The following is a 26,258-nucleotide window of genomic DNA, read 5'->3' on the forward strand; positions in this document are numbered from 1 at the left end:
TATGGTTAGGGTTAGAGGTTAGGGCTAGATTATGGTTTGTGTTAGATCAGGGTTAGGCGTTAGGGGGTTGGAGTTAAATTAAAGATTAGGGTTTGCGGTTAGGGTTAAGATCAGGGTTAACAGGGTTGGGAATAGTTTAGGCTCTGGGTTAGGTTTAAAGGTTAGGGCTAGAGTTGGGTTAGGGTGGGGTTAGGGTTAGGAATCAAATACGCCGTACAAATAAAGTAAAAACAAATCAAATGGAAATAATGTATCAAATATTGTAGAAGGAAAGTGGGAGGAAGTGGTACATATCATATTACACGGACAAAGGAACAGTACTGTATATAACTGGAAAATTTGCTTGCTCTATATCTATAGCTGAAAGAATATCACATTTATTATTTATTACACAGTACAATAAATATTTGATAAAATTTGTTGTATTTTATGTGGGGCAAGTCAAGCTCATTACTTTCATGTCTGTATAATTCTTGTGACAGATGCTGAATGAATGTATAAGAAAAATATGACAGTTGAACTTTGATTCTCTGTAGGTGTGACAATGGGGGAAATGAGCACGAGATTTCCAAGCTTTGGAGGTAAATGTACTGAATCTAACGTAATGTATATGTGTAGGATACAACTAAATTCAAATACAAAAACAATGCCCAAAAAAAATCTGAATTCAGAAGAACCCAACAATGACAAATATGTTGACATTACATTACATTACATTCATACACATGGTTAAATAAAAAAGGCGATAAACTAATTATATTATTTGCTTTTATTTATTCATGTTATTTAGATAAAAGTAAATCGGCATATGCACATTACAAAAACAGTTCACAAGAAGAATATTCAAAACCGTGCATATACCTACATTATATAAGAAATGAAATCAAGAACTGACATCTGGTCATTTTGCATAGTTTCCTTGATAAAAGCCAAAACTGCATTATTTGTTAGATCAATAGCTGAGGCATTGTGCTGCTTAGAACATCTTTTAGGCATTCCAAGTGTTATTTTCTGTCTATTTTAGTCACATGATACACGTGTATTGTTCACCCCTAATAGAGGCAATAGTATGAAGAACAACACAATTACAGTATATCACAGACCCCTTCAGGAATTACCCTGAGGTGTCATAGGCTGGGTCTATGGTCATCTCCACCTGGGCTCTCATCCTGCAGTGAACCCGGGTGAAGTTCTCTGTGTGTGTGTGTGTGTGTGTGTGTGTGTGTGTGTGTGTGTGTGTGTGTGTGTGTGTGTGTGTGTGTGTGTGTGTGGGTGTGTGTGTGGGTGTGTGTGGGTGTGTGTGGGTGTGTGGGTGTGTGTGGGTGTGTGTGGGTGGGTGTGTGTGTGTGTGTGTGTGTGTGTGTGTGTGTGTGTGTGTGTGTGTGTGTGTGTGTGTGTGTGTGTGTGTGTGTGTGTGTGTGTGTGTGTGTGTGTGTGTGTGTGTGTGTGTGTGTTCAGTGTAAAGGGCCAACACCTTCAGTTGCCATAGGTATCCCCTGTCCTCCAGATTAAAGCCATCAAAGTCTCAAAGCCATCAGTCTCCTGTGATGTATAGTGGATGTAGATTGAAGGACAGAGACCTTGCCTAGCCTACCCTATCCCATAACCCCTGATGATCACTGGGGCACCACAGACGACCCTCAGTTGTCTCAAACCTTTACTCTACATATGACATCACAGACTGTTGCTAAGGTAAGACTCATCATACATCCGTGAGTCAGGATCCGACCCAGAACACTTTGCCTCCACATCAGAAATGTAGTCTGCAGCACCACACATGATCTGGATGGATGTTAGTTTACCTACGACGCAATCTTTAACATGTTGAAACAGTAGTCAATCTACTTGTACCTGCACAGTTATGGTGTGAATGGACTTCCTGTTCACATCATCAGTTTCATTATGTGAGGGAGTCTTGATGGGAATGTGGGTACCATTTATACAGTGAATTACATTGGTAAATCTGAAAATAAATTAAAGTTACTAATCCAATTTGGAGGTTGCAGCACAATTTCATTAAGAGAATATAATTTCAAATTAATTTATCAGATTTCAAGCTACTGGCTGGATCAATTGCTGCTGACGTGCTTGAAGAAGCACAAATCACTAGCTGTATACACACACACACACACACACACACACTCACACACACACACACAAATAAACTAAAGCTGACCCACCCCTTCTCTTTTCCATAGCCCATTAGATGTATTGACAATTCCACATTCAGTGTTTTTTTTTCCTCTAATAGGGTTATACACAGCTGACCGGACAGTGGTTCTACACCAGTGTACTCTGTAACACCATGTTCAGAACAGTCTCTGTTATCCATCCAGATATGGACTGCTGCTCTGCATGTTCTTTCCAACATCGATTGCCTGACAGCAGCAGCTCTCTGCTCTCCTGCTAAATTTCATTCTCTGTCTCTGAACTCTGAGGAATGACAGTGAATCTGCTTTTGTGTTGCTCATCTACTTGTTTCAGTATCAGCCTTGTAAACTGTGAGGGCTGAAGTCACTGACAGTCTCAGTTGCATATGGGAAGCAGGCTTGCAAGGAGGATGAGGCCCTGGGTTCGTTCCAACAGGTCCAGATCAGTTCAGGTAGGACTTGGACATACAGTATATGACTGCAAGTATTGTAAGTACCTTTGCACGGTTTCATTGATAATAGTAAATAATAAATTGTCCGTAGGAGTGAGTATGTGCGTGCGTGTTTGACCATGTGTGGCTCAGCTGGGATAGGCTCCGGCACCCTGCGGTCAGTGACAGCGGAAGAAGCGGGTATAGAAAACTAACGAAAGCAAACGTATGATGCAGCCTTTTTAAGTTTTATACACATGACAAGAACTTATGGTAGCATTAATATGTATGTACAGTAGGTAGCTGCAAGGTAGCTGGTGTAATTACTTTTAATTGTGCATTCTCCTATAAATACAAACAACTAATAAGTAAGTAAATATTAAGCCGATTTTATTGTATATAATATATAATTACTTCATATTCTTAACATCAGAGTTAATAGCACTTTAAAGCAAAATTGTTTTACTTGGATTCACTACTTTTAAACAAAAAACTTAACTTAAGGCATTTGCATTTCTCTTTGCACCTCTTTTTCTGATTTCTGTTTTTGTAAAGATGGAAAAATGGGTTAAATACCTCTGTCTGCTTACAACTGTGGTGATTAGGTCTGCTGCCAACGCACAGCACCGCATGTCTGCCTTCATTGAGCATGATGATGGTGATGGTGATGATGATGATGATGATGATGATGATGTGTCTGTGTGTGTGTGTGTGTGTGTGTGTGTGTGTGTGTGTGTGTGTGTGTGTGTGTGTGTGTGTGTGTGTGTGTGTGTGTGTGTGCCTTTTTCTCCATTACCCTACTGTGCTACATTCACTGACCAAAACCAGTTGGTATTTTATTCAGCAAACACCTGTTTTGCTCGAATTTTCCTTTGAATAGTAGTAAATATCCGCGTAACAAAACGACCATAATGAATACTGGAAATGTTTGACACAAATGAATCCACTAGGCGGCAATAAATCCCATAAACAAGACGTACTGTGTTGTTTAACCTGAAACAAACCTTGAGTTTGGTTTTCATATTTCAATAGAAATACTGTATTTAGGAAATTAAACAATCCCTGTGATTATATTTCAAACATATATTAGCCACGGGTTCCGTGACAGTACTCAGAAAAATTGTTTTTGTGGTGTACCTGAAGGCAGCACAAACCGGAGAGGAGAGAAAGCGCGTGTATGTGTGCGCGAGCGCGTGCGACGACGCAGCAGCCCCAGCCCTGACGTCCGTCTCCCTCCCTCTTTCTCTTGTCACTGGGGTTTTTTCCTGAACAGTGGGGGGGGATTTGTTTTCTTTCGTCTGCTTCACAGGGAACAAATACCATGTTTCTGACTTATATCTTCATGTTCCGGCGCGCCTTGTTCGACGCAAGCGACTTTCCATTCACCCACCAACCCGCTCGGAACCGCCGCGAATGAAAGAAGCCAAGGGCGGATTTGATCGAGGAGGAGCGGAGGGTGACCGGGAAGCCCCACATCCGTGTCTTTCTTTAGTCCTAACGTTAAGTACCGGCGATTTAAACCGTAGCTACACCTCTGGTGATGTCGTCTGAGGTGGTCCTGCTTCTGTGCCGGAGACCGTTTCTCCCTAGGAGCCGCCGTTAAGATGGTAATCCAGGACATTGTTATTAGCTAGCTAACAGGAAAGCAGGAACTCCGTTTGTCTCATCTGGACCCGCGGTGGTCTCAGAGACCACCACCACTGTTTGGTCTTCACTAAACACCGATTAGTTGACTTGATGTTTGCGTTTTCCTCCTCATCAGAAGCAATTCTTGTTAAAATAATGTGGTGACCACCGGATTGTTTCGTCCCAGTCCAGCTAGTGACCACCGGAATGGTATGGTAACGTCTTTTACGGATCGGGGAAAGTGAAAAAACGGAGTGGGTGGGAGGGGGTTCGTCTCGGATTATTATTTTTTTTTCAGGTGAGACTGGTTTGCTACCAGCAAAACCAGACAGATGAGGTTTAGATGTAGCGACCCGACTCGTTGTTACATTGAGTGTATGATGGGTGACCTGTCCTTCCTTCCTGAACTGTAAAAATGAGGATTATATGAGAATCGAAGCTCTTTCCCCTTGATCGATACCCCCGTGTGATCGAACACCAGGCTGCTCTGGGGTGATCTGAACCCAGTTTGGACACAAACCAACAACCCACTGGGTTTTATTTTTGTTTTAATTGGACGGCGAAGCGTACTCAGGGACGACAATGTCTTTACGCACCGCACTGCCTGGAAACGAGCGGAACTCGGACCACGTAAGTAGATCAAACATGATGCCCATTGGTCACCTTCACCACCACGACTATAGTTACCATTAAATTATATATTGCCTTTGAAGGAAACTATATTGATTCCTCCAGAATGAATAAAGGGAACACAGACGCGCTAATCTCTCACATCTCATTTGGGACGGGTTGGACCCGCCGGATGACTAGAATGGAGATAAGATGGGTGTGATGGGATTTCTCTGCCTTGGGGTAGTTGCAGAGTCACTTATATTACGTTTATTACTCCTACATACAATTAGTGAGTTGCCTGAAATTGTTCTAGACTTTTACATCCACCTCTTTGGTCCACCGGTGTCATCAGTGCGCATGTTTGTCTTCCCTGAGTTGATCAATAATGAATGCATCAGATGCGAGGCCACCCAGCCCTTTCCACACCCAGCCTGCCCTGCACCCATCCCTCCACGCTATCACATTACTCCAATCTTTACGTCAAGACCGTCCCCATCTGTCCAGTTTTCTATTAAATCAAAGTAAGAGAGGGATCACAGAGGGACCACAATTGAAAATGTGCTGTGTCAGGCTGGCCTTGTTTGTCCTGCTGACAGTCTTCTGTGTCTGGCAGCGTCTGGATTTTGAGGAGACAGGACAAGGTGACTGGATTTTTTTGGATGGGGGTAGGGTTCCTCCCACGTTTTTTGAAAGGGGTTCTCAAGGTTTTGAGACTCCGATCCGTCAGAAAGTAGTGACATCAATAATGCAGCTGTACTGAGGATCCCCACGTTTATCTCAAGGGCACCTCGTGTACAACAACTCAGCAGTTTCTAATGTTGGTCGCCTCTGTTGGATTTCACAACTAGTATTGTGACAGCCTTAGCCAGCAGTTAGCGAGTACACAACACTTCCATTCATGTTTTTTAATTGGATACCTGTACCCTAGACCAAGCCTTCTGAGTCCCATGTTTACATATCATTCAAATGTGTTGTGATATAAAGACATCCAGCTAGAGTGCTGATTCATGGTTAGCTGATTTCCTGTGCTTTTCTTTTTCCCACAATGTTGGATTTTTTTTTTTTCATTTTGGTTGTTGCACTGATGAACTGCTTTGCTTGAGGCTTGTAACACAGTTTTTTGTGTGTGAGGGGAAAAAATTGTAGGTGTGGACGAGTGCTTGTGTGCACATGTACAGTTGCACAAAAGCTAACATGTCGTTCTATGTCCCACTGTAGGGCACAGCAGGGCTTTTGTGTTTCCCATACAAGAGAGAGATTCATGACTTTACTGTGCAGACTTGCTTCCAAAAGCCGGCAGTTGCCTTTTATGTCCTCGGTGACATTGATTTCACACAGAAACCCGCCATATACAGTCATGAGCAGAGATCTACCATGACCTGGATGACTGACAAGCTTCACTGACACGGTCATGAAATGCTCCACGCTTTTGTCACCAGCTTCACTGTGGCCAAATGACCCTCATATTGTTGGTAAAAAATTAGTTGGGGTGATATTAGATAGCATATAGTGATGGCAGTGTCCTGCTGACCTGATTTTCTCTACCCTGACCAGCTTAATCCAACTACAACTTGCTTTACCGTTGCAACAGTAGCCTAAAGGTCAGACAGCTTGGCCAACTGGAGGGACATTTCCAGCTTTAATCCCAGGAGAGGTGATTGAATTACTATCTGTGCAGTCTTAACGGACACTATTTAGGTGTCCATGAACAATCAGTGGTGGCAAACACATAGTTTGCTGTGGTGGTGCTGGGTTCTGGGAAGTTAGGAACTTCCAAACATAGGGTCATGATTTTTTCCAGAATGAAGAAAATATAAAAATGCAAAACCTTTTAATTTGCATTGTTGATGAATTATTTTCAGTCCATAATGGGGTTTTTTTTGCAGCAGTGTGGATTTTCTCTTGCCTTAGTGAAGAAACAATCTCTACCCGTAGGATGGTGGTTAACTGCACTCCCATAGTAGTGAGTCACGCCATCATTTAGCCAGTGACAGCTGTCACATTGGTGCTTGGCTCCTGTTGCAAAATCCCTTGAGACTGTCACTGCTGGCTGGAGGTTTCGGTGTACCTCCTCCTGAGGCAGGTGTGCTGCTCCCAACTCCAGCAGATTCTTCCTGATGATTACTGTAGTTCTAACATGCAGTCTTTCTTAGATGGACTTCTTCATGAGACGGTTGTTGTGTTTTCCCTTTGAGTGCAGCATACCATACTGTTAACTTTGGTATACTGATGTGCTTTATGGCTATTCTTGAATTGTGTAATATGAATTGGATAATGTGCAGGCATTACCATAAAACCTGCTATTAAAATCTAACACCTACTATTCTTCATGGTCTGTTTTGAATGTGTGTGTATATTATTGTGACTGCACTACAAGACTTATGTACTAATTGTCTTAAGGTTTGGTTGCCAGTAGTGATGAAGCTTATGGTTTTCAGGCTGATGGTAATTAAGGTGAACTTGCTGCTAACATGATGTCCGTGATGTCTGCTCTGCTAACTCATTTTTGTTGTCTGACCTTGTTCATTCGTCACTTCACCAACAGGTCATTTGTAGACGTTTCACCATGCAGACATTAACTTCAGTGAACCTTACAGGGACTGTTCATCAGTTTTACACAAACACACAAGGTTTCAAAAAAATCTTTTTCTTTTCCATTTTCCTCAACTGTTTTTGATCCTCTCTTAATCGCGCAAGCATCTTGACTGGGCAAGTCCAAACCCACAGCATGTGGGAAACGGTGTGTCATGATGTAATCAACAGTCTTTGTCTGTAGATATCCCAAATTGAAGTCTACAAATGACAAGAAAAACAAAAATGATGACTGAACAATGATGGACACCATCTGCACTCCTTTAACTTTCACCACCAAAAAACAAACGGTTGTGACAGGAGTGAACTCAGCCCTCTGTTCGACATCACAGGCTGTGATATTTCAGTTGTTGTCACAGCCCTTCTTAACAATTACAGAAATGGGAATATAGTTCATTTGTTGATTCACATGCATTCTCTCTCCATGTAAAATTCAGAGGGCAAAATGGCTTTTGATATTCAAACTGAAAAGTTAATTCAAATATACTCAATAAAGTACAACCCGTCATCTCTTAACTTTTACACTGTGAATGTATTCTTTCAGTTCATTAAACCACAACATCATTACAGCACAGTTAATTAAGTACTCTGCTAATTTAATCAAAGATGAAAATCATGTAAGTTTAAATCAATGGTGTGTTTATTCAGTTTAATTTTGCATTGACACATTTGTATGTGTTTGTAAAATACTTTAGGTCTACCTACAGTCCAGTTTCTATCATCTCAGTAGAAAGGTAAATTAAAATCATACAGGTGCAAAAGGTAGGGGCAAATTGTCAGATGCAAGCCATGACTAAATATGTGTTGGATAAAAGGATGATTAACTTGATTGGTCTGTAATGCAAATGTAACCGCTGCGTTGTTTACCTTCCAGCTATCATGTAACACTATTCAAGGTTAGTCAGTGACTGGTGCTAAACAGGTGGCGTTTTCTAGATATCAGGATTCTTGTGAAGAATTACGTGGTTCACGGAGCCCTTGTTGACTGACAAACACACACACACACACACAAACACGCACACACATACACACACACACACACACACACACACACACACACACACACACGGATGTGTTATCACACGGACACACACAGTACCAGAAAAGAACTGGCAGACAAGCACAAAGGACAGTCAGACACTCACACTCACAGCACAGTTGTTCTGTTGTCTTCATTGTGTAATGGGGCTCTTCTGCTGTTGGCCTCTCAGGTGTCGGCTTACTGTGCCTCCCTTCAGGCCTCAGCATCCGCAGTTTGACTCATACATTTTGTGCAATCAGTAAGACATAACCTGGCAGTTAATGAATCTTTTCAATGTGTTTTGCTAAACGGCAAACCGCTGCTGTTAAACAATGTGTTTTAGGTCTCTTGGAATTAGTCTGTCTGGTTCAGCTTTGACCAGATGTATTTTCCATAGCTCCATGGCACATGCACCATTTTCCTGTGAGTTGCAGGCATTATTGCTGACTCTTTGTGGATAACCACTTTTAGGTTCATCATTACAAACTTGATGTTTGCTCAACTTGTTTAGATCATCTGACTGCATATTTCCTTCCCCATCAGTCTGCATGTTAAGAATGTCGTTGTGGTCGTATATCTATTGTTGGCAGTTGTTTTGGTGAGCGCATTTTTTTAATCACTGCACATAAAAATTAAGGATGGAACTATTATAATAAGCTGGAATGGCTATTTGGCAAATAGTCTACTCATTTTGATCCAAACAGAATAAATTGGACCCTCAATCTGCCTGATGATCACAGCCCCGCACTGCGTGATCTGCTGAGTAATGTGGCAGATTTCCAGAACAAGAGTGCTTGTCTGTTTTTGGCTTTGTGTTTCAGTAATACACCATCCAGCCTGTGGAATCCAGGTACACTCTGCCCACTTTAATAAAGTCATACTGGATGAGGGAGGCTGCCTGAGTTTTTGCAGAGAACATTTGGTACTAAGTTGGTATTTGGTCCATTCATCAGTAAAAAACAAGACAACCCAGCTCGCTCCAGTGAAATGCATTGTACAGTACATACAGTACTCAATACACATTAATCACAAAACTCTATATACTGTATGTCTGTGAGACAAGACACAAATGAGTGACCAGTGATTATGGCAAGAATACTGTATGAAGGAGTCGGGCAAAAATGGATTTTCATCAAGTTGCTTTGGTCAAAAATGTTCTATAATGGGAAATAAGTGGTATCAGTAAAAACAGATGCAGAGCCTTCGTGATTTTTAGCTGGTAAGTAATTTGTGTTTCCTAAGAGGATGTTACGGGCGGCACTCAAATTCTGTTTGTACAGCATCTAACAGAAAGCTATTTGTTGCTTATAAGCATTATTCCATAATAGTTTATTATTCCAAATGATTATTCATTGTGATATTCATTCCCACATGTCCTGCTAATCTTTGTCATGTTGTCTAGTTGAAGAAATAGTAAAAAAAAAAAAAGTTCTCTGCGAACAAATATTTCATTGCATTACTAAGACTGAGTGGGATCTTTCGGCAGCTCGGCCTCTGAGGACCAGATAACCTGTTTGTCACGGCCACTGACATGTTTAACTGGCAACTCCCTCTTCCTTACCAAACAGGAAAGGAAATGCTTGCAAACTGTTGTGGTTCAACATGTGACACGTCTGCTGTCATCACTGTGACATCTCTGTCCCCAGGTCAGGAAGTTACGTAGATTAAGTTCATGCCACTTCCTGCTGTATTGACACACACACTCCTGTTGGATAACTGAGATGGTAGAAGTTCACACAGCACAGTCCAACTTTAGCACACATAGAAAACAATGTGTTTTAGAGGTTGGTAGTATGGTTAAAGTCTTGTCTAATGATATTTTATATTACTGTAATGGTGTCACAATACAGTTGGTCCATATATTCGATTGGTGAATTGGTTTGATTGAAGCATAAATTACATTTATATTTTATTATTTTACAAACATATCTAAATTTACTTGGAGGAAAAAGTGGGAGACAATTTACAGGCAAGAAGAGATCAAGAAGAAGGGACACTACATCACATCATCAACACCACCTGCTCTAATCACACATGGGCTCAACTGGACATTAAGCTCACGGCTTAAAGGATAGCTTACACGAAGAAAACGGTGCCAAATCTCTCCTGGCTGGTCCGTTTCTACCTTTACAAGGTTTATGTGCTGTCATGTCACTAAGTACTATTTTCTGTTAGTTCTATTAAACATGAGTTGGACAATTTTATGACCTTTAGAAAAATTGCCAATAAACAACACAGAAAGTCAGACTTCATTCTTTGTCAGTGTGGTTACATGAGAAGCATCTTAGACTAGAAGCATGATGTCCAAAAGAAAACACCGCCTGAATACTACACAAAGTCAGTAGAGTCTTGGGGACGATTCCACCTTTTTCACCCCAAGTGTTTTGTTATGTAACACTGTGCAGAGACTGTGTCTGAGAAAATGGAGGTGTGTCAGGACACACCGGTCTGAGGCCACAAGGCTGACATTCGTAGCAGCTGGTGAGAGGAAGAGGAACTGAACTGGCACTGTGTTTGTGTGTTGAGCAGCCCTTGAGGGGTTACGCAATCCCCTAACTTGGGACAAGTGTCACACTTCCTGTCTTCAGTCAATACTGAACCAAGATCCAACCAGCCTGAAGCAATATATCTCCCTCAGGGTGTGGTTCATTGACTGGAAACATATTTGTGTTTGTCAAATGGTGAGTCTTGACGTGGTTTGAGATGAGTGTGTCTGACAGATTGTTATCTTAGAGGCCTTTTGTTGAGCGTAACAACACACACACAGTACAGAATTTATTTTTACAGGAGTCTTCTTAGCTTCTGAATTTTTAACATTTCTTTAAGGTTCATTCTGAAAGGTTTTGAACTTATGGAATATAATCTTGATTTGTAGTCGGATATCTCATCTGTAGATGTCACTTGGTGAAATGATCGGTGTGATCATGACGGCAATGCTGTTGTTACATGTTAATTGTTTTGTCACATGTCAGACCCAGCTGACAGTCACCAAATGATGTATCTGTCATTCCTGACAACAACACAAGAATTTAAAAGAACAAAATGTCGGTCGACGTGTTTAATGAGTGACGGCATTGCATAGTGAGTTGATGTACATCAATTTTCCCAAAATATTTATTTGCCTTTTGATGGATCTTTGCAAAGATTACAAACCTCAAGTTACAGCGTGAGATGTAGACATGACCAATCAATCATCCATCCATCCATCCATCCATCCAGCCAACTGCATTGTTCCTCCTGAATCCGCGGTCTAATCCTCCCCTCCTGTACCCTGGAGTAGACTTTTCCCGGGAGGCTGAGGAGTGTGATCCCCCTATAGTTGGAACACACCCACCGGTCCCTCTTATTGAAAAGAGGGACCACCGCCCTCCTGCCAATCCAGAGGTACTGTCCCCGAGTGCCATGCGATGTTACAGAGACGTGTAAACCATGACAGTCCCTGCAAATCCAGAGACTTGAGGTATTCGGGGTGAATCTCATCCACCCCTGGTGCTTTGCCACCGAGGAGTTTGGCAACCACTTGGTGACTTCAGCTTGGGTGATGGACGAGTCCACCTCTGAGACCTCAGCCTCTGCTTCCTCTGTGTAAAACATGGCAGCGGGATTGAGGATATCCTCGAAGTATTCTTTCCACCGCCCGACAATATCCTCAGTCGAAGATATTACCAATCAATCAACAAACCTTTATTTCTATAGCGCTTAATCACGTCGGCAGACATTTCAAAGCACTTTGACAGATAGAGAAACCCAACAGAATCCTCCAGAGCAAGCATAAGCAACAGCACTGAGGAAAAACTCACTCACTGAGGAAGAAACTCTGGGCAGGACCTGGACTCTGGAGGACATTCATTTGCTTGACATGATTGCATTCGGATACAAAAATAAGCCCATCTCAGCTGATCATGAATCTGAATACAATGCGCCCTCGCGCATTCGCAAATCGATGCTCTCAACTTTACCTCATTGCGATTTTTAGTAGGCAGTCAAGTGATACTATACGCGCATTCTATTGGCTGACAGCATCCAGAAGTGCGCTATGTTCCATGAGTCTCAGACTTACGTGAGACACAAAGGTCGATAAGAGTTTGTGAAAAGGTAATACAGATAGAAGGTGGATTAATGTCAGTATGGGGAGGGTTCATAAATGTTCAAATTACCGTAAATAATAAGATAAATAGTTCATCGTTGTATCGCGGAATTCATTAATCGCGTGTGGTTCCTGGAATGCATTAACCGTGAGTCTCGGAATACAGTACACTTCTGGATGCTGTCAGCGAATAGCATGTACGTACGGTATTACGTGACTACATACTAAAAATCCTTGATGTATGAAGCCGTGCATCTTGAAGCGCGAATACGCGAGGGATTACTGTATCAGGTTTTAGTCAAATTGTTAAATATGTAATTATTCAATAACTACCCAGAATTGTTTGGATTTGATTTTAATGTCAACCCCTAAATGGAAAATTTGTTTTGATTTAAAATTTAAATTTTCCCCAAAATTATGCTGTCTTGAATTCAAAATCCAGATGATCGTAGTTTCAGACACAACCATGACTCGCCCGTCATGTCAAACATAAACCTTACCAACCCTCCATCCATCTTCCGTACAAAGCATCAACCTACATATATAATGCTTGGTGGTGGACTGGAGGGGGATTATCCTCCATCTCCCACACAAATTCCTCTTTCTGCTCATATTTGCTGGCCCACCACATCTCATCCAACCACACATAAAAAGTCACACGGAAGTCCCCTTCTGAATGAAACTGCATAATAAGCAGAAAGATTTGATGGACTGCACTTCTTAAAAAGAGTATAGGCAGTAGTTTGGGGTAGAACGGTGAATGAAATTTGGATTAATGTGGCTGAAGATGGAGATCTTGACGTGAGGCAAAAGAGAGGACGAGAACAGAGGGAAAGGAGATAAATTGATTGGTTTGGGGAAAGGGATGAGCTAAGAGAAAGAGAGAGGGGTGAACAAATGGGGGAAGGGTGAAGTGGAGTTTAAAATGAAGATAATGGAATACATTTTATCCATTCCAGTTTCTTTGGTTGGATTCCATCCACAGCTCAGGAATCATCAGGGTGTTGCCTGAAGCACCTTCTCGTTGAACAATGAAACGTCGAGGAAGAGCAGATTTTGTTTTTCTGGTTTACTGAGTCATGTGAAATGAGAAAATTAATTGAACCCGTATTCTCTGATGTATTGTACTGTATGTAAATACACTTACTTCAACAGAGCGTGAATGTCAGCTATGTAGACTTGTGTCAGATTGAATTAGTGCAGTCTAGTTGTCCACAAGGACCTTCCTTCCCTGTACGTCAGACAAGGTGATGATCATTGAGGCTGAGAGGTGTCCATTGCTGGTTTGAGTGTTCTATCCAGGTGCTCTTAGCATACTTCACTGTGACGCACTCACAGTAGTGTGAACAGATTTGTACACTCAGACTGGCCAGGGTGAGAATGGAATTATGTGGTTTGGGACACAGCAGTGGTATGCAGCTTCAGATGTTTGTACTGGAATTCTGCAGAAATGTTTGCCTTGCTTTTTTAGTTCTTCAGTGTTTTAGTATTAGCAGTATTATTGGTATTAACTAACTAAGCCTGAACAGTTATCCATGTTTCCTGTCATATTATCAGCTCTGGGTGTTTTTCTCATACTGGATGTTCTTCTCAGATATCCGTGCTTCTATGTGGTTCCCATCTGTAGACAGAGGGAGTTGTGTGTGCTGAAGGCTTGTCATGAGTTACAGATTCCCCTATAGCTTTGCGTGCCCTATTCCTCACAGTAACGCAGTTCTTTCCTCACCATCTTGTAACTTCCTACACACACACCCCTCCCCGTACCCCCCAATCCACATACAGCATCATTTAAAGGACAGCGGCTATAATATCAATAATACATTAATTTGACCATCATTATCCCTGGCACTGTATGTAAGTTCTCTGCTGCCACTGTTGCTTACGCCTTCCCACCACCTGCTGGGAGGGGGTAGGGGTTACCTGCAGCTGAAGCCATTTTGGAATTAGGGCATTGGCTTAAGGCCTGAGGTGCCAGAGGGCCAGCTGGCTGTTGTGAGATTTGAGTGTGTGGTAAAGTCTTGGGATTAACCCACTGTTACTTTCTTTCAAAAGAAAGGAGATATTTTTGTTTGGCCTTGTATTTCGGAGTTAGAATTAGCTCTTGGATTGTGTTTCAGATTGGGCTTTTTGTGAAGCAGTTGTTTTATTGTTTAATTGTTAGTTCTTGTTAATTTATAAATAAATCCTTTTTTTTGAGTCAGTGCGTCTGTTTCCTTCATTGTTTTAAGTTCCTGGTTTTCAGATGTAATCTGTTATTGTTCTCATCTTGTGGACTATTCAGGGACACAACAAAGCCAATGGGATAGAAGGAGCCCATGTTGAAGAGCTCCTTGTTTTGTCTTAGAGTCCTCCTCCTGTTTGGAATTACCCCGCTCAATTTCTTCTCCATGAAGAGGGGAATTGGTGTACCCCGCCTCAGCTGGGATAGACTCCAGGCTTTTGTCTTGAAGCCACAGAAATGAGTATCTAACACCAGTGACCTCACAACCACACATGAATGTGAGGAATGCAGATTATGAGCAGTTAGATGAGATTTATAGGCAGCGTGGTTTCTCTATCTTTTCCCTTTTTGGTGTCCGGTATCACACTGAGTGACATGACTACTGGACCGAGGTCACATATAACTTTGGGATTCAGTAGTAATCCCAAAGTTAGTAATCTTCAGAAGTCATGCCCAGTTTGTTTAGTTCTGTTAGTACACAGATATTATCTGCTTTGTCTATTATTACATTTTTCTACGTAATGAGTTTTATAGTTTCCTCAGTTTGTGACTGTGACAGTTTATGACCCACTCATAAATTGATTCCTCCAAGATAATTAGGTTTCACATTTCTTACTTTTTCTATAAACATGTTTTTGTTCATTACATGGAAACATAAAAGTTTATAAAAACCAACCAAGAAAAATATATGGAATATGTCTTCAATCAAAATGAATAACACATTTAGTTGTTGTTCTTTTTCATGGATCTCTCTTACCCTCTCTCTCTGTCTCTCTCCTCCACAGCATACGTCCCTGTCTGCAAGCCGCTCAGAGAAGGGTACCGGCTGGTCAAGCCGCTCACTTGGTGCCCGATGTCGTAACTCCATAGCCTTGTGTTCAGATGAGCAGCCACACATTGGAAACTACCGGCTGCTCAAAACCATTGGAAAGGGGAATTTTGCCAAGGTCAAACTGGCACGACACATACTGACTGGCAGAGAGGTGAGTCGTCGGCAGGGACACACACATTAATGGATCAAATCTACAGCTTGTGGCCAATGTTCAGTATCATGCTTTTACTTTTCCAGCCTGAGATCAAAAGGATGACTTCAGAAGCATTCTGATTTGGCTCTGATGCAACATTCTTTCTCTGCCTGTTGTCATCATGTTGTTCTCAAATCATGTCACTATTTGTGGCACATATGGAGTCATGGTCTAACAGTAATGAAAAAGAAGAATCAGATTTGCCATTAAAAAGTTATTGAAATTAAGAAATAAATGTAAATAATATTTGCCCGCAAAAATTTTGGGTTGGAAGTGGGGTAGAAATACTGAGTGTAAATACTAAATGTAAGTACTAATACTTCAAAAGTGGTTCACAAAGGGTGTGTAAAAAGGAATATTACAGCAAAGTATTATGTAATAACAAAAACAACATTAAAGGAATGTGGGACATATTAAACAGTATTGTTAAAAATGGTACGAAACAACAGAGCTACCCTCAATATTTTGTTGAAAATAACATGAAAATGGATAATATGGATGATGTTCTCAACAGTTTTAATGGGTTTTTGTAAATGTTGGACCAAAACTGGCAGATGAAATCCCAGATCCATGTTTAGATAAGAAGTTGAGTGACAACCTTATAGAAAGGAATCCCAGTTCAATGTTCCTCACAGCAGTGGAAGGAAAGGAAATAATTGATATTGTAAATAAATGTAAAGGTAAAACATCTACGGATTTTAATGAAATTGATATGAAAATTGTAAAAAAGGTCATTGAGGGGATTTCAGAACCACTCACATACAGTACATCTGCAACTTATCATTCCAGACTGGTAAATTTGCTAACAGAATGAAACTAGCTAAAGTTGTACCGCTGTATAAAACTGGGGATAGACACCACTTCACAAATTACAGGCCTGTTTCCTTGCTTCCACAATTCTCCAAAATCCTAGAAAAATTGTTCAATAACAGACTAGATAAATTCAAAAACTGCACTCTGTTGGAATTTTCATAGCAGGGCTCGAAATTGCGCCCATTTTGGTCGCATATGTGCCCAAATTTTTAGCAGTGCAACTATCAAATATATTTGGGAGCACCGTTGCGACTAGGGAAAAAAATCTGGTGCGCCTTTTTTTGTGAGACCGCGCTCCTGCGGTCCTGCCAGGAAACAATGAGAGCGCAGCTGCGGCTGCTCTCCTGGGCGAGGGAGAGAGGAGGAACGGAGATGGACGGAGCGTCTCTATCACCCCGTCACTGCCTTGCTTTTGGGTAGGTGCTCCTGAAGTCTTTGCTGGTGCTACTAACTTCTAAATTTGGGAGCACCAGTGCTACCAAGAAAAAAAGTTAATTTCGAGCCCTGCATAGATCTCAAAAAACCATTTGACACAATCAATCATGAAATTTTAATCAATAAACTTGAGAGGTATGGGATCAGGGGGTTAGTACTGCACTGGGTGAAAAGTTATCTGAGCAACAGGAAACAATTTGTGAAGATGGGTGAATATTCATTGTCATTGCTTGTGGCGTCTCTGTTCAACTGTTCATTCTTTATATTAATGATATATGCAAAGTTTCAAAGGTATTGAAACTAGTATTATTTGCAGATGATACTAGCATTTTTTGTTCTGGGGAGGAATTGCACAAACTACTGGGGAGGGTCACTGATGAAATACGCAAATTAAAAATGTGGTTTGACAGGCACTTATATCATTAAATCTAAATAAAACCAAATTCATGATATTCAGCAACTGCAATAAGAACATACACGCACACGTACAGATAGATGGGGTGGATTTTGAAAGGGTATATGAAAATAAGTTTCTGGGGGTGATAATAGATGACAGGATTAACTGGAAAGCCAATATATAAAACACATACAAAGAAAATTATCAAGAAGCATTTCAGCTCTGAACAAAGCCAAACACATTCTGGACCACAGATCACTCCACATTCTCTACTGTTCTCTCATTTTACCATATTTACATTACTGTGCAGAGTTCTGGGGCAACACATATAAATGTACAATAAATTCATTATCCATATTACGAAAAAGAGCCATAAGAATAATTCATAATGTCGGTTATAGAGATCACACAAATCCACTATTCTTAAAATCCAGATTATTAAAACTACTTGATATTATTCATTTTCAAACAGCATAACTCATGTACAAAGCAATACATAAGGCACTTCCTGGTAAAATACAACAAATGTTTTTCAATAGAGAAGGGAATTATAATCTGAGGGAGGAGCACAACTTAAAACATCAGAGGGCACGTACAAAACTGAAAGGTTTTTGTATTTCTGTTTGTGGAGTGAGGGTGTGTAACAGGTTGGGTGTGGAGCTCAAGCAGTGTCCAAGCATGATCCAATTTAAAAAGCGCTACAAGCACATGGTTTTCACCGGGTACAGGGAAAGGGAAGGGGTCTAACAATCAGGTGTTTTTTATTAATTCTATTTGTAACTTACTTTTCTGTTTATTCTCTCTTCTTGTATACAGTATATGTTTAGTAATTCATTTGTTTATTTATTTATTATTATTATTTTTTGTACAGTGCACTCTATTACTATAAGTAGGGAATTCATGTTAATGGAGAAGTGAAGAAGGGGTAGGATTGAATAAGCTTACGCTTCATCCTACTCCTTTTCGGGCATGTTTTGTGTATTATTAATATTATTGTTGTCTTGATTATTGTTGTTATTCTGCACACATGTTGGAAATAAAGCATTCATTCAAAAGTCAAATATTGCACTGAAATACATTACTTAGTTACTCTAGATCACTGATTATTTTAAATATATTAATCAAATGTTTCGTTTGTCAGTTCTAATTACAGTATACATCAAACCGTTTATGTCGGCATTAAAGTGTGAATGAAACACAGTTTCCTGGGAGGTTGAAGGAAGAAATGACGAGGTCACTGTGGTTTGGGAGCCGGGACAGAAAGTACTTGTGATTCAGCTCCACATAGAGATTTAAAGGGTTATTCCACTGAGTTCAGAGCACCTTCTGTCAGCATTTACAGCTGCCCAGAAGTATCTCAGTCAAGTCTATAAACCCTTTTAAGCAGCATAGTCACACTGTCTTTTGTTTGGGACACATAAACACACATCATTACACCATAACCTACATCAGTTTGTCCAGTGTTTCAGTTCAGGAGAAACTTTGTGTGTCTGTGGTTGGCTTGTTCATGTGAGAGCTGTTGTTTTACATCCACTTAAAAAGATGTTCATGTACTGGACATTGTGACTTTGACCTTTGATGGTGACCGGTTTTCGTGTTGTTAAGCTTTCCAGAAAGCCTTGTGGGTTTGTTTAGTGTTAGTGTGCCTTTGTGTACTTTTCATGCTGTAAACCACTGTATATTCAATTCTTTCTTCTTATCTCAGGAGGGTCATATTTTTATACTTTTTCTGAATAAAATATGATGTTTAATATTGTCCAGATATTTGACCTTGCTCCCAAGTTCATTGGTTAATATCCACTGGTCTGATCAAGACCAAGACATTCTTGTATAACTTAGAAACAGTATAGTATTTAGTATAGTATTTCATAACAAATGCAATAAATCATTTTAAAAGCTGTCTTAAATTAAATGAAGTTAAAGGTACCTCAAAATGTTTTTTTCATTTGTTTTTCTGTTGTTTAATTACAGGTTGCAATAAAGATCATTGACAAAACACAGCTCAACCCAACGAGTCTACAGAAGGTATGTGATGAGATGCTGAATGTGTGTTCATGTTTTTGTAGCCATCGCATACCCTTGAAACACTCATTCATTCATTTCATCCAGTTTAAGGATGATTTGCTGTTGTTTCCTTTTTGTATTTTTGATCTGTCTCACAATGGGGTGTCACATCCATCTTCAGCAGCTTATCATGACATAATCTCCTTTTATCGAACCTATTTGTTACCCCACAATCAAAAAGACATATTCTTACTTTTACATGTAGTGATATTTATAAGATCTTCTTCTTCTTTTCCTTTCGGCTTTTCCCTTCAGGGGTCGCCACAGCGAATCAATTTCCTCCATCTAGCCCTGTCCTTTGAATCCTCTTCTCTCACACCAACTACCTTCATGTCTTCCCTCATTACATCCATAAACCTCCTCTTTGGTCTTCCTCTAGGCCTCCTGCCTGGCAGTTCAAAACTCAGCATCCTTCTACCAATATATTCCCTATCTCTCCTCTGGACATGTCCAAACCATCTCAGTCTGGCCTCTCTGACTTTATCTCCAAGACCTCTAACATGTGCTGTCCCTCTGATGTACTCATTCCTGATCCTATCCTTCCTGGTCACTCCCAGAGAGAACCTCAGCATCTTCATCTCTGCTACCTCTAGCTCTGTCTCCTGTCTTTTCTTCAGTGACACTGTCTCTAGACCAAACAACATCGCTGGTCTCACCACAGTTTTGTACACCTTTCCCTTCATTTTAGCTGAAAGTCTTCTATCACACATCACACCTGACACTTTCCTCCACCCGTTCCATCCTGCCTGGACACGCTTCTTCACCTCTTTTCCACACTCTCCATTGCTCTGGACTGTGATATTTATAAGATATTCCTTTATTAATCCCACAGTGGGGAAACTAAATTCGCAAATCTTATTAGTGAGACTGCACCACATCTTCAAGAGGGAGAGGGAAAGAAGAGAGAGGCGAAGGGGAGATAGGTCAGCGGGGGAAGGAGGGAGGATTTTAAAAAAGACAGCTCTCCACCATGCTCTCTACAGGAAGCATAATGAGGACTGGCAGAAAAAAAGCCCCTTCTTTGCATCGAATATTAGCACAAACATTACACCAATCACATGATGGGAGAGGAACAGAGGGCAAATGTCTATGCAGGTTATGTCTTGAGTCCAATGTTTCATGTTATAGGCATCTCATTCTGGACAAGAGGCTCGTGCTTGAGGCAAAGAAGTGCCTCAGCTTCTTTTAACATTAATGTGGTCCTCTTCAGCTGAGGTTTAACATTCAGCTGAGGTTTAACATTAGTTAGCTAGCTTCTCTGCTTATTAGATTTAGGAGCTAGATGTACCACCGACATAATGCCATTACATTTTCATTACAGCCACAGCTGGTATCATAATGCCTTGAGATATGAGCTGCTCAACATACACGTTTTTTGAGAAATGAGCGGTAGCTCTGTTCATATTTTTTTTCAACATACGAACAAAAACTCGAGATACGAGCTGTGCTTCAGGACACCACCACGAGATGGTGAATTGACACAACATCAGCTGAGACTGGATCTTGTTCTTTCCAAGGTGTTGGTGGATGAATATATCTTATATTCAAAGCCCTAATGAGAACAAGCTCTCTTCTGTCTGAACTGTGTGCATGTGTGTAATTTGTGTTTTAATTATTCAGAATGAATCGCAAAGTGTAAAGACAATTGGGCCATTGTAATGTGTTCAAACAGTTAATGTAATCAGAATCAGAAAATAAGCCAGTCATGATATATTAATGGGTATGCGCTTCATATTAGGTGCAGGTTTTTATTCAGGGTAATATTTTCAGCCTAGTTCAGCTCCTGAAGAGGCATCTTGGTCCTCAATTTTTGCACAGCAGACATATTTTAGGTCACTCATCACTTTTATCCATTTGAATGTTAGGTAACAGCTTCCATATTTTCAGCTGTCTCTTGCCTCCATAAAAACCATTATGAAACTTCTCTGTAGACAAAGTTAATGCTTGTCTCACCACATACCTTCTGACTAAGCATCTGACTCCAGCTTTGACTGCAGGCTGAAATCTACATACTTCTCCACATTTTTTCCCATACTTCCACTTCCTTGCAAATAGACTGCAAATTTTGTCTTCACGTTGTCTGCACAGATGAGCCTCTATGATAGTTTTGAATAGTTAAAATGTCATTATCACAGCATTGTTGATTGTGCCAGCACGGGAATGAAAGAGGTTCAGTGGGGCTAAATAATATGTTAAATCGTTAGCAATTTTCAAAGGTGATGAAATGCAACCCAGCCGAGTGATATAAACTGTTACTCCAGCAACGTGTAACTGATCCAAAGCTGTATTGCAGCTAAATCAAGTGAAAGCGTTTTGATATTATTTTATGAGCTGTCTTTATTGGCTGTGATTTCATCATAGTGATTGTTGATAATATGGTTCTTTTAATCAGCTATAAATACATATGACACATCCATTCAGTTTATCTCTACCCTCATGTATCCAACATTTCTGCAGCTTAACATATTGGTGACACCCTAAAATATAATAAATCATTATTATTTAAAAAAACCCCACACCAAATAATATTGTACGTTATTTTTGGTGGTTGTGGCTAACACTCATGTTATTGATCATTAATGTACTTTTTCCTCAGTTCTTCTGATTGTTTTGCTTATAAAAAGGTGTGAAATAATCCAGTTTGCAGTGGTATTAGGTGATGTTTTTAACAACGACTGGAATCCTAAAAAAACTGATAGCATATCAATACATAAATATTGTTTTTGTTTGAGTCAAAGTAGTTCCATAATTTCTTTTGCAAATGATCCCATTAGTTTTTTGTCAAGCATTTGAATATAGTTTTACCTCTGTGTGTAGCTGATGTGATAAACTGTGTTTCTCACAGTTCATACAAGTCCCTCTTTGTTCCACTGTGGCTCTGATGATCAAACTTTGACCTTGACTGATCGAGTTCTCTTTATCAGCACCGTCACTGAAGCAAATACACTGTCTCACATCATTTGATTGATGCAGTGCCTCTCTCTCTCTCTTTAATCTGAGAAGAGGAAGGAGTGTGTTAGCGTCTCTGCGCATCTACTTACTCTATTTTTTTGCTTTTTTATGTATTTCTACAAGCTTTTGTGTACCATATTTTAACCACGGTCACATTTTGGGAGTTTGTGAGAGAAATAGACAGGAGCGTGGCGTCCAAGTGCGTATTCACTCAGAATAGCACGGAGGCTGAGGGGGCCGGAGAGATACCCGCCAGGATGGTTAAACAGTCACCAGCCGCCAACCCGGAGCCACAGCATTGCATGCAGGACACGGATAACAGCACAAAGGATGAACAGAGTGATTTGGTACAGGCTGAAGGGGCCAGTAGAGTCTCTGCTGGAGAAGGACAAGGAGGAGGATGATGTTGTGATAGAAGAGGAATTATTAAAGATAGCTCTTAAAAGGAAAAACACAAACACAAGAATGAATAAAGCAAAGAAAATTGCTAAAGAAACACCTGACACCTGCTGATACAAGTAGCTCTGAGAACAAAAATGACAACAGTCTGAAAGAGGCCGTAACAGAAAAATATGATTAGCAAAATATAAAAGAATTCGAGGGTACTAAAGGTTTGAGGGCAAAAGTAGAACATTTCTTTCCTGACCTCAACTGGTTTCTGAAAAGTAAAACAAGAAGTGATGAACCAGTTTTTACAGACAGTTTTTTGGGAGAGTTTTATGGATTGAAAAAACTAAGGAAAAAAGTAAAAGACAAGATTGTAGAAGAAATGATTGTGGAGAATGGATAATTGTTTTTTCTTTCTTAATTTTGTCTGCTTTTTATTAAAAAAGATAAATGTTAAAAGGTTATATGTTTCTTTGTTCAGGAAACGCATAGTACTATTGAAAATCCTTTTTATGTGAATCTCTTGGATTTGTTGACAACGTGATTATTTTGTAATTTTTAATTTTATGAATAAACGTGATATTCAAAATCAAAAATCAAATCTCTCTCTCTCTCTCTCTCTCTCTCTCTCTATCTCTCTCTGTCTCTGTCTCTCTTTCTCTCTCTCACAAACACACATACACACAGCTGGTATACTGATGGATGCTGAACTAGTGAGCTGATAACAGCGTTGGGTTATGGATGGTATCTGTGTGATAGTTGCTGTACCTATGCACTGGCGCAAACTGTAGATGAATCCCACTGCCGCTGCTCTGACTGGTAAAGACAACAAAACAAAACAGGTCATACTTAAATCAGTATCTGTTTTTGAATACAGATCTCATTGTACTGAACGGCAGCTGATAGTTTCATCCATTGTTTGCTCAGCACATTATTTGCCTTCTGTTCCAGAGGTTAGATGTCTGATCGATTACACCAGGAGCAAGCTGTTCAGTTTTATTAAAAAGCTGTGTCTTTTTGTGTGCATGCATGCGTGTGACTATTTCCTTGTTTTGCACAGCAGTGAGGTAGTGAGTCAATGCTGCATTGCTAGCATAGCTAGCATGGTTCATGAGCTGCCTGTTGCATAATGTCAGCATTATTGAATGCTGCTGTCTTCCTCACCTTTAGCTAGCATGTCCTCCATTCATCTTTGGATGAAAACAAGTGCAGCGTTAGCTAGTGTGTTTTTTTCAGATTTTTATGCCCTTCCTGTGAGATAGATTCAGTGTTCCAAACAGAAATGCACATAATTTGCATGTTTATTTTTACAACATTGTAATGCAAGAGATGTAATTGTCACCTTTGGGTTGAAAAAGAGGCACTCAGTAGTTCCTGTCAATTTTCTAAATGTCTTTGCAGAAGCTCTGTGCTTCCTGCCTTTCTGTTTCTGTTTCTATTAACATTTTGTCACAGCCCAGACTATATTCAGTCAACCTTGACTGTAGCTTTATGCCCCAGTTCCTTCTCTCTCTCTCTCTCTCTCTCTCTCTCTCCATCTCTTCCCTCCACTCATCCTTTTATCTATTCTCTTTACTCTTTATTTTGTTCTCTCTACTGTAGCTCTGTGCCCCACTTTCTCTCCTTTCTCCCCAGGCATTTGTTCCAGTAGTAGCTCTACTGTAATCACATCTGGTCTCGCTACCATCATTATCCACTATGTTTTACTGCATTATTCCTAAAACTCTCTCAGGGTCATAGCAGCTGTGAGGATTTGTTCTTTTGAAAAGTTCCTAGAGAACTTACAGGTCTGGAAAAACTGCTTCTCAGAAATAGACTCCAGCCAAACCAGAAAAACAACAAAATACTTTTTGAATCATTTTCATTTGATGTATATAATCACGGTGTCTCTAAACCCATTTTTCATATTTGAACTTTACTTATTCAGACGTACAATATATAACAGTGGATTAGTCTGATGCTCTTCGAGTAAATATGAAGGACACCAAAAGCAAAGTTGAAATTCCTGTTAGATGGTACTTCTTTAATATGGACTGATCTGGTAGCAGGAGGAAACAGTGAAAATGAGTGAGAGGCTAAAAGAGCGGCTAAAGGCTAACTCATTGTAGAACAAACACAAAAATGTGGGCAAAATTAGAAGACAGCAAGAGCTCTTCACCCTCTGCAGATGACGAGGTCTGCTCGAATATTACTGGGATGGTTAGTTACTGCAGTGCCTTTTTTGCCAGTGGAAAGTCACACACAGTGGTGGAATTATTCTGCTGTTGTTCTGCCTCATGCTAAATGTAAAGGTATGTTGGAGTTACGGTTTTATCTCTGTGCAAGAACTTTTGAACTTAAACCTGAACAGACCTCTAGAGTTATAGAAGGCAGAAATTTATGTTGTTCATTAAGTATTTTAGCGATGCCTTACCAAACCATTGTTCCCTGTGGTATGTGTTGTTGAAGAACATGGTGCAGGACTGAATCAAAAGCCTGGTGTTACTTTTAGAATAGGAGAATTTGGCCAGACATTGTTTGGGCCAACTCCTCTGTCTATGCGTTGAAGTGTTTTGTCCCCATCCAAGGCCCCCTCACCCAGGAGCTGAATTCCAGACGGGCAAACAAAAGGGGTGGCCGAGGTGCAAAGGGGGTGTTACTGGGGCCTCGCTGCAGGAGCTGGGACCCTGAGAATGACAAGATACAGAGCAGAAGTGAAGAGAATAGAAAGAATTTGAATGTATAAGGAGACGGATAAATTAAAAACTCGACATGGTCTCCGCTCTGCCTTTGTATGTACTTGTAATGTCATTATCTGTGTTGCTATTGTTTGCTGCTGGTTGTGTCCCCTTGGATGTCTGCATATAATCATATCTTTGCTGCTGTTTGCATTGTTTTTATTGTGTAAAGAGTATATCTGCAGAATAAAAGAACAAAACAGCCGAGTGAATGGGAGCAGAAGGTTTTCCCGCAAACTCATCTTCAAAGCAGCAGGAGTAGAAGAAGAACAGTAGAAGAAGAGATGATGCCCTGTCTTGGTCTCACAAACCTTAGGGGGCATTTAGGGTTAGTCTTGTCCACGTGTCTATATGTAACGGGATTCAGTTTATCCCTTGTGCTAGTTCACACTTGTGGACTTTTTAGATCAGGGGTGTTCACACCTTTTCATCATGCATGCTACTCATAAAATGACCAAGTAAAGATCTACCATCTACAAAAATGAAAAACATTTATTTATAGATATATTGAGAATTCTTGTACAATGTATGTTATTGTACCTTCCGAAACAGCATCAGCCCATATTGCACAGCACAATACAATATCTATGTATATTTTTTGTCATGTGCTGAGTAGACTGATGACTTCCACTGAATGGAATCAGTCAGGGATGCAGAGTCCAGACAGGAGCTGCTGACAGACAGTATCAAGCATACTTCCAAATAATCATCAGTCATGGTGGAATGGT

At 40.4% G+C, this 26,258-nt stretch overlaps 1 protein-coding gene across 5 annotated transcripts in view; it reads left to right on the forward strand.

The window, feature by feature from the left end:
- The first annotated feature begins 2,491 nt into the window (after positions 1-2,491).
- mark4b (MAP/microtubule affinity-regulating kinase 4b) overlaps positions 2,492-26,258 on the forward strand; it is a 53,727-nt gene continuing 29,960 nt past the window's right edge. For 3 of the 5 annotated variants that reach the window (XM_068317723.1, XM_068317726.1, XM_068317727.1), the window contains exons 1-3: positions 2,492-2,602; positions 15,526-15,723; positions 19,382-19,435. In XM_068317723.1, coding sequence (XP_068173824.1) covers positions 2,537-2,602; positions 15,526-15,723; positions 19,382-19,435 — 318 coding nt within the window. In that variant the 5' untranslated portion in view covers positions 2,492-2,536. Of the gene's footprint in view, positions 2,603-3,774; positions 4,838-15,525; positions 15,724-19,381; positions 19,436-26,258 lie in introns of those variants that run through there. The other 2 variants (XM_068317725.1, XM_068317724.1) reach the window with 2 other exon arrangements.

The sequence above is a fragment of the Antennarius striatus genome, chromosome 6 (genome assembly GCF_040054535.1).
Source record: "Antennarius striatus isolate MH-2024 chromosome 6, ASM4005453v1, whole genome shotgun sequence".
Taxonomy (NCBI): Eukaryota; Metazoa; Chordata; class Actinopteri; order Lophiiformes; family Antennariidae; genus Antennarius; species Antennarius striatus.